Raw genomic sequence first — 10,034 nt, 5'->3', positions numbered from 1 at the left:
ACACACACACACACATTTATACACGCATCTATTCACATAGATCCATATAAAAATACAAACACGTGAACATAGCAAAAAACATACCCGTGCACTTGACTGCTGGTAAGAGAGTAGCATAAATCACACATACTCTCATGCATATAGGAACATATAAACATTTTTATATTTATTCCTTTCCTTCAGTTGCTCAGCTACTACTCATATGAACTTATATCTATATGTTTGCATGCATAAGTGTATGTGATAATGCAAGGACGAGATGTGAACTAACAAAAAAAAAAAAATGTTTTTTCTATATTATACAAAAATCGAAAATAAAAAGTAGACAATTGAGTGAAAGAGAAAGTTTTTCCGATGAATGAAAGAAAGAACAAAAAAACGAAGGAATTTATAAAAAAAATTGCTGATATTTTTATGGGTTTTTATATTTACTTACTTAAGACTAAATAATAACTGTGTCAATATCCATGTACGAAAAAAAAATTAAAAAGTATTGATCCTTTACAACAACAAAAAAAGATGCCTAAAACTCGCAAACACTTTTATCGCGATAGTTCCACTAAATCAGATAATTTGCCAAGTCAAATACCTTTAGACCAAAGATATAATTTATGCTTATTAATATCACACTTAAACACCTTTGATCTGACTCACACTAACCTTAATACAGCTTAACCAAATTAATATGAGAGCATATCCGCTACAACAAACCATTTTTCATGCATTCAATCATTCCTTTCCATGTTATCTTCTTAGGTGTGCTGAGTTTTTTAACAGCAACGCAGTTAATTAAGATTTTCTTTTAATGTCTATGCGTGCTTTAGAATCTAAAATCTTTCAATTGCATTAAAATGTTATTATAGCAAAACAATTTTAATTTGCTTTCAATATTTCCTTCTCATAATCAATAGAAATACAATTCTTAATTTCAATTAATATAAGCGCTACAAATAAAAGAGAAATTTCTCTTCATTTTTTTTTTAAATCTTTTTGCTTAGCTTTCTGCTTTTGTGAGAGCTCTTTGTTTATTGCTCTTTTTAAGCATGATACGTAACATGTACATACATTTGCTCGCTCTTTCTCTTTCTCACTCTCACTCTCACTCCCTTTTTCTCTCTCCCTCCCGCTATCTCTTTGGCTATTTTTCTCGAACTCATTGTTAGTGTTTAGTTGGAAATTAACAAGAACAACAACAACAACAACAACAGGTCGTTATAGTTAAACATGCGCAAAACATGCTCTTTGTTTTAGTTAGTAATGGGTCTAAAATGCGTATCCCGTCCCCATCGTTACGGCGTGAACACTTGTTTCGTTGAATGTTAGTTCCTTATAAAAGGCGGAGCCAAAATTTACATATAATTATTGTCTTCTCTCTCAGACGCACACATTAAGCTTCTCGGCTAGTATGGCCCACATTGTTTTTGTGTGTATGCTTGTGTGCTACCACCAGGCACATATCGCAATAGTAATGGGGATGTTTTTGTACGCAAAAGGCTAGAGAAAGAAAAAAAAAAAATCAAACCATAAAAAAGGAAACAACAGAAAAGAAACGAGAAGGCGCACACAGGTTTGAAATAGTTGACTGATAAATTGCATCGGCAATAGCAGCAGCATTAAACCAACAGTAACAACAACGACAACAACAATAACGAAACACGTGACAGGTTCGCGGCTGTTCTGTACTGGTTGCTTGCTTATTCGTGGCATTCGCGTGGGATACAACATATATATTACGCGCCGAAAATCCGTAGCAACCATCCTGTTTCATTATGTATTTAAATGAAGCAAAGACAGAAAGATGGAAGGAAGGATGGAAGGATGGATAGAAAGCATATCTGTGTCTACAAATAGAATAGTTGGAGATGGTGGTTGTTGTTGCAAACAGGCTGACACACAGTCAGTCAAAAAGCAGTGCTTAGGCCAATTAACATTTTCCATTGGTGTTATATGTATATACGCATAAAATGTATACACATTTCTATATATATTTATATGTGTGCACATTAACTTATATACACTTGCTTAGGTGCACGTCTGCTTGCTTATGACATTGTCTTTATAGAGATGAAACACTCCTGCGTTTTGCGCTTGATGTTCAAAATGATGGTTATGCAAATTAAATGTGGGTCGCATGCAGGCGTTACCTTTACATATATATATATATATATATATATTTTATATATATATATATTTTATAATAAACATTTTATTCTATTTTTTATGCATATACGAGTTGATTTCATATTTATTTCAAATTAACGTTACTTGTTGTCTTTGTCGTTGTCGTTGTTGTTGTCGCTCTCTTAGTGTTATCCCCATTTATATCACGTTTTAATGTTACGTAATCCTCAAGTTCTCTCTAATTTGGCGTGCGACGTATATAAAATAAAGTTACACATGTTTCGAGGATGTTTCGCATTTTTATTGGATGCGAATTCATTGCACTTATAACGGCTTGTAAACGTAATCAACCCCTGTATATAATGTGCTTGACATATGTAAAACAACAGCGAATAGCAATGTCCTTCATATATATATATATATATATATATATATACATATTCTGTATAAGTGAAGTTACAGATAGCACTCGTGTAGATAATGCACTTATATAAACTAAACGTATTTATTTAATGTCAAAGGTATTCAATTTATCATTTATCATATGTAACGTTGAAATACGTCTTTACAATAAATGCAAATCAAACATTTGATTTACTTTACTTCTCTTCTTCCTATGTCTTCTTGTCGTAATGGTTGATTTATTTAATTGAAAAAGAAAAAAAGCAAAAAAGATGCATAGGTTTTCTTCTACTTTCCTTCTTATAATTCGCAAAAGTGAATATCAAGGAAAGGCAAAGTCTATGATCAAAGCCTACAAATTCAACAGAACAGACAACAGCAAAGCATTACCTGCCACCACTTTCAGTTAGCGTTCAAAGGAAAACCACAAAAAGTTCTTTTTAACTTTTGTTTACCCAATGTTTCCTATGCGCCGTCTTGTTCGACGGTCCCGTTGTATTTATTTAGCGCATAGCAGATGATTTCTTATCTTAACAAATGCACGCTGATAATTTGAAATGTTTCCTTTTGGATTCGCTTACAAAAGCCAACTATTCCTAGCGGTGTTTCCTTATTGCTTCCTTATTAGTAGCCTACTTCATGTCATTAAAGTTGCAAAATAAATTTTTAAAAATTTTCTCTTTTACGAGCAAAGGCTTTCTTGGAGGCTAAACGGTTTCTTAACAATCATTACTTATAAATTTTTTTTTTAACTTTTTGAAATATCTTTAACAAATAAAATCCTATTCGGCTATTAATGAATAGACCGAGCAGGCTGTTTGCGAACAAATCTTACTATTTCGGGACTTCTATAAGGTCTTTCAGCAAGTGTTGTAATTTTGAATCCATCGCGTAATAGAGTCATTGTTTTACGAGTTGTGTGATAGGTGGAGTCGTCCCTCTCAAATTAGTCGTCGTCCACATTCATAGCATAATTCTTAGGATAGAAAAAAGAAATTAGTTAACACCGATGATGATATAATCCATTTAGCGGCGTTTCCGAAGAAATTATACAAAAGGCTGAGGAAACGTACCAAACTGTCACTACTTACGATCAAGTAGACTATGGTTGACTATTTTTCTTGGGTTTCCGGAGCCCCAGACCCACGCACCTACCCACGCCTGTAAATATATATTTTACCACCCGACTTCACTTTGTTTAAGAAATTCTTATCGCTTTCGCAGCTTTCCAGCCACCAATCAGTGAAGGTGTCTGAAAATCTGACAGTTTTTTAGTCAGGCTGACGGACAGAAAGACGTACTCGGGCGGATTACGAATTTGATACTGGTAAAGAATCTGGATGCTTAAGCTTTCTTGCAGGCGTTATAAAAATGTTGGCAAAACGATGAAACTGTGATACATTATAACATTGTGCATCACTCATAGAATCCACGAACAAACTTTCATAGGTATATCCGCTGCAGCGTATGAGTAATGAGTAAAAAATTAATTTTTATCTCTCTTTTTGGAAAAGGAAGGTAGTCTTAGTTTGCGTGGCAGCGTATAGGTTTGTCCTTCGGCCGATTTGGGTCGTTTTCAATATCAACTTGCGTGCAAGAACTTGCAATTTTTCTGCCAATTTTGAAACCGATTGTTTTTCTTTGGCGGCCAAAAGAATGCTTAAAGCAGGCATTATCCATATAGAGAGACATAGAGAAGCAGATCGTTACATCGATTCAGAATTTGGTGCTGATATAGAATACGTACACTTCGTGGGGTCTCTGAAGCTTCCATGTGGTTCTACAGAATGGAAAAGATCGCCGCGCCTCCTTAACATTATCAAATATTTTTTATGCTTTTTTTTTGATTTTAAAAAAAGATAGCAAGAATAAAAATTCGACATCATCCGAACTTAATTTTCATGCTTGTTAACCCCTCTCAACTATTTTTTTGTCGAATATACTCGTCATTAATATAAACAACAAAACTTGCATTCGTGTTATAAATCCTGTAATCAACTGTAATTTTTTTCCTTGAAGATGGGGACCATACACACTTTTTAAAAAATATATATCGGTTGAGAGAACCGCCCCAATATAATATATACTAAGAACATCTCCGACAACAACAAAAATTGAATTTTTCATTCATCACTTATAAACTGCAACGAAAGATGTAAGAAATTTACATTCAGTTGAAGCCGAAGCACGCATACCCAGCGAAAGCGTCCAATGATTTTATTTATGGCTATATAAAAATATTATTCCACCATGCCGTTTGGTTCACCACAATTAATTTTGAGTTCACATATTCAGCTTGTCGATGGTACTCTTAAAAAAAAATTAGTCCATAACGTCGCGACGCCCGCAGTATATAATTTAAAGCTAACAGACTTAGAGCTTGTCACATACGACTCCTCAAGTCCTTTTATTCGACACCCATATCGATGGCATTGTTTAGAAAAATTTAAGTCATCCAGTCGTATATTTATTTTAGAATGAACGCCTATTTGGGCAGATAACACACTTTCATTTGAGGTATATACGAATTAATTTTGAACATTCTGTCTTGCCTGTACCTTATGATTATTTAGAAAAATAAAAATCCCCAAAAAATGAAAAAAAATCCAATTTGATCACATATAACTTGGTGTGGGCATGGCCGAACCTTAGAATGAACATGGTGAATATTAGAATTTTCCGAAAAGCAAATGTGGAAATTTATAGTGTTCTGATTAGCAAAATGCTATAAATTTTTGCTTAGAAAAACCGAGTTGTGTTCAGTTACTGTCTTCTGACCAATTTGGCTCAGAAACTTCCAACGTTTCTCGAAATTAGAAGTCGCTATTGGACCAAAGAAATGCCATCACGGACAGACGGGCAGAAATGGTTTAATCGATTCAGAATTCCATGCTAAGCAAGATTATATATACTTTATAGGGTCTCTGAAGCTTCGTTTACGAAATGAGTGCAGCTCCATCCTTTGGTGGTGGGTGGTACGAAAATGGAAAAAATCGGCCATGTCACGCATACTAAAAAATATCGAAGTTTCATTCTTTTGCCAAATTTTGCCATAAATTTACCATTTTTTTAACGAGTAATAAAAATTTACATTTTCTAAAAACGCACAGGGAGCCACTACTTGCTTTTTCATCATAAGCAGTTCATAGCCTTAGCAGCTCAGGTCGAGTACGCGAGCTTTCGTTAAAAAAAAAACATATAATTCAACAAATAAATGGTTAAAAGAGATATTATATGGAAATTGAATTTGACAGAAAACGGATCGAGCGAAGTTACACTTTACTCACATGGAACCGACAGTTTTATTCTATATTCCCAATAAGTGGTTGTTTATCATTATTATTAGGCAATGTCAACTCAGAAAATTATCTTGTAGAGTGTATTACTATATATCATATACCTCGATAAAGTAGATCATGCCAAAAAGACAGATAAATATTCAAGTTATCAAGTATCGAATGTTAGGAATGTTTTTGTTCTAAAGTGACAGCACTGTGACAGCCATGCGTGTGACATTTCGCATCATAAACGTCGTTAGTATTTCAGTTGCGCCTGGCCTTGTATCGTACGACATGAAAAATAATTTTCCTGGTCTTTACACTGTGTGTGAGGAGATGATTTCTGAACTATCAACCGATCATGAAACACATTATAACAGGAGACGTAACTTGGATCTACGTGTACGAAACAATCGCTTCATCGAGCGAATATCGTATAAAAGGTGAGCCAAGACCGAAAGAAGATATAAGATTTTTCTTCGATTATCTTTGTGAATTCCTTCCGCCAAACTTTTAAGAAGGAATTGGTCTTACTTTTTTGACACATTAGTATACCTACATTTTTGATCAATGTCAGAATTTCAAGCGACTTAAGCAATTGTCGGGTTTTTTCTGCCCTTTTTAAAAATTTCCAGGTAACCTAGTGAAAAAAATCATTTTAAATCAATCGGCAAAATGAAAATGGACTTTATCAAAGCGGTTTCATCTCTTCCAGGTATTTCCTAAATCCTCACTAACTTCATCTACCCAAATCGCAGCTTATGCAAGGTATAATTTATCCGGAATGCTTTGCGATTAATTATGCAGGGGATTAACGTTCATACACAGCTTTGCGAATCTTTAGAAGACAAATGTGTAAAATTCGCTCCACAAATATCTAAGGCCGTAGGGTCTTGGTGATCGACGTGAGATTCCCAGCCGTCCAAATATTGGTATCCGTATTGGTATAACTATCTGTCTATCTATTGAACATTGAAATAGAAAGAAACTGAAGTCCTTTTATCTTATATAGACTTCCCTTCTTCTCTTGTGGAAAGCAGGATTGTATGAAAAAAAGGGGAAAAAGAAAAGAAATTAACAACAACAACAAGAAACAGACAAAAATACTGTCTTTCTTTCGGGAAAGGTAAAAGGACATTCATTAAATCATCTAACACTAACACACAAATGCATCACCTTTGTGTGACTAAGGCGATAATAGTGGGCAAACTGTTCAACCTATGATAAAATGATAACAGTTTGTTAAGTGAAAATGAAGGACAAACTAAAAGTTCCAAATATTTCGAAATTTTAGATGAGTAGACGTAAAAATGTTAACAGCTACCAAGAGCAGATGAAAAAGAAAGTTAATATGACAAATTGAAAAGTTGATAATAAAAAGACGACTATTCGTTCTGGCAATGCTGGAGCCTTAAATTTTGGTACTTCTCTTTTCGCCTTGACGTCCACCGCAATTTCAACATTGCTCGCTTATGCTGGGCTATATTTTTTTTCTTTTTCTATATATTTTAAAAAGATTTAAAAAAAAAAAAACTTTTTTTCTTACAGAAGTCAAACTGTTCGACAACGGCCTAAAGTTGGATATTTCCAGCTTTCCCCATCATATGAACATACGCATGAGCACAAAGGGCAAGCGTCCGTTAAGGAGCTTGACCCCTAGTGACAAAGTTCATGCTATACAACGTATACACGATGGCGAGTCAAAAGCTTCGGTAGCCCGAGATATCGGTGTACCCGAATCGACGTTAAGGGGATGGTGTAAAAATGAGGATAAATTACGTTTCATGTCCCGTCAGTCCGCAGCCGATAAAATGGCTGAATCATTTAATGATAAACTGGAGGCAGGTGCTAATCTTCTAAATGGACCATCAGAGAAAAGGCAACGTTTAGATGCGGCGTTGCCTTTAAATTTCTCTAATAAATTGAAATTTGATGAATTGGCGGCCTTTAAAAGGAATCAGGGACTGAATGGTTTAGATTACGGGACCAATAAAGCCCTAAGTGAACTGAACAGTGGCTTTCCAGCAATGAATCAAGATTATGTTAGTTTCAATGGTGCCAATAAAGCAAAAGTTTTTGGTGCAGATATATCACGTCCCACAGATCCTTCAATGACAGCCATAAGTCCACTATCTAGTCTGACTCATCTCTCAGGTCTAACCGGATTGGCTCAGTCCCCGTTGGCAATTAGTTTTAACGAACTGACATCGAATTTAAGTCTATTAGCTCAGCTTAACCCCGGTTTGGCGGCCATGTCGGGATTAAATGGTTTGGCTGTAACGGCAAACACTTTAAGGCAGACTAATAAACCAAAATCAGGAAATCAGGTAAATAGTTCTCGCGGCGAGAGTAATGCCAACTCGGACAGACAACCTAGTTTAACAGTTAAAAATTGGGCCAAACAGAAACCTTCGACGCCAACTTCTACCGACGGTGGTTATGGATTAAATTTAACCCAAACTGATGTAAAACCTCAATTGAAAAGCCCTAACTCGGTGTTACTAGCGACGCCTATGGGAAATAACAATATACCATCGCTGCCAACAATGACTGAAGATCCTTTACTGTATTGGCTGAAATCGCAACAGGCTTTAATGGGTTTAAATAATTTATATCCACCACCGCCACCACAATTGGGCGCTACCAGCCCTCCTCTACGTTCATCAACGCCACAAACTCAAAATAGTAATTTACATACCAGTACTCCTCCGATAATGCCTACACCTCTAACGCCCTCTTCTACGCCCTCCGGTAGTTTAGATGATAAAAACGCACCTTGGTTGAATTGGTATAAGGCTCTTGGAGCTAGCTTAACTTCGCTAGCGCCTGCAGCGGCTTTTCAAGCCAATGCCTTACAAAATGTACCGCCTGTAAAAAGTTCGACAACCGACGGTAACAACGCTGAAGATATCCATAGTGGGCAAAAAAGCGGTTTTGAGAATATCCTTTATTCGCAATTAACGAAAGATTCGGCTCCTAGTCCTTCGGTGCAAAGTTCTTCTTCTGTTGAGCACATAAGCAATGTCGTCTCACCAAATATGGTTGACTTAACCAATAAACCCGAAGATCTTTCAGCAAAAACAATTAAAACTAATTCAAGCCCTTTACCTACACCGGCGCAAAGTCCAGAACCTAGCACAGAGCCAGAGTCCATTGCCGTTAAGTCTTTTAGGCTTAATGCGAGCCCAGCATTAGATATGGATAGTGAAAATACAAACCATCCACGGAAGAATAAAATGAATGGAAACGAATGCAAAACAATGTTAGATAATATTTTCTATAAGATAAACAACAACAACAACACCAACAGTAGTAACAATAACAATAATAATAATCCCAATATATCTTCAACCATTAGCGAATCGGATATAAGTTATCATAGCGATCACAATCTCGACGAATTGGGTCATAACAATAACAATAATAACTCAAGTAAAACCGATGAAGAAGAACGCGCTAAGTTAACTGAATTCTGTGAAGAGGGCGACGATGACGACGAAGATGATGGTGATGGTATCCCGGACAGTGAGCAACGTGAGGCCATAAAGCATGGCGAAAAGTTTTTACAGTGGCTGGAAAACTGCAGTAGTCCTCGAGTCACCGCCATGCAACTGATGCAATTAAGATGTTTAATCGCTACGGTAAAGAGTGTTGAAGAGCCGAGAACAAATCCTAGAGAGGAGCCTGCGAGTACAACGACTTTAACGGCTACCATTGAATTGGAAGATTCCTCAGAAGAAAGTAGTCGCTGTAAAATGCGTCGCCGAAAATAGGAACAACCTCAGTGGGCGTCGCTAGAGTCAGCCGTATTAGATATAACCGAAGACGACTCTACAGCCAGCAGAATCTGCAGCAAGGATTCACAGTCAAAAACTGAATGTTTATTAAATTTTGAAAACTTTGCTCCTGCCATCTATCAATCGTCGGCAACATTGCTTAATTCTTTATTCTTTCCACCCTATGAACTTGTTAAATCCGACGATTCCGATTTGAATGACGAGGAAGCCGAAGAAATAAACGACAACGAAGACAACGATGATGACGCTCGTAGCGAAAATGAAAGTAAAAATCTCTCAACATTTCAAATAAATTAAACGATAACGTTGATCAAAGAGCTTGTTTTTAACATCAATGTAGTATAGACCGACCGATGTGCATACAAGAAAACACACACGCTCATCGAGAAAGAGAGAGAGAGAGAGAGAGAGAGAGAGAGAGAGAGAGAGAGAGAGA

The 10,034-nt window shown here is 36.1% G+C and overlaps 2 protein-coding genes across 3 annotated transcripts in view; one reads left to right on the top strand and one right to left on the bottom strand.

Annotated features, from left to right (window-relative positions):
• LOC119640875 (protein distal antenna) overlaps positions 1–10,011 on the top strand; it is a 32,040-nt gene extending 22,029 nt beyond the window's left edge. For both annotated transcript variants that reach the window (XM_038039157.1, XM_038039155.1), the window contains exon 2: positions 7,350–10,011. In XM_038039157.1, the coding sequence (XP_037895085.1) occupies positions 7,406–9,574 (2,169 nt within the window). In that variant the 5' untranslated portion in view covers positions 7,350–7,405 and the 3' untranslated portion in view covers positions 9,575–10,011. The remainder of the gene's footprint in view (positions 1–7,349) is intronic.
• Positions 1–10,034, bottom strand: part of LOC119640783 (coiled-coil domain-containing protein lobo) — a 93,074-nt gene that overhangs the window by 78,360 nt on the left and 4,680 nt on the right. The gene's annotated exons all lie outside the window — the stretch shown is intronic.

This window comes from Glossina fuscipes, unplaced genomic scaffold (assembly GCF_014805625.2).
Source record: "Glossina fuscipes isolate IAEA_lab_2018 unplaced genomic scaffold, Yale_Gfus_2 128, whole genome shotgun sequence".
NCBI classification, from domain to species: Eukaryota; Metazoa; Arthropoda; class Insecta; order Diptera; family Glossinidae; genus Glossina; species Glossina fuscipes.
Note: the sequence above shows the minus strand (reverse complement) of the source record. Positions and strands in the feature narration are given on the sequence as shown.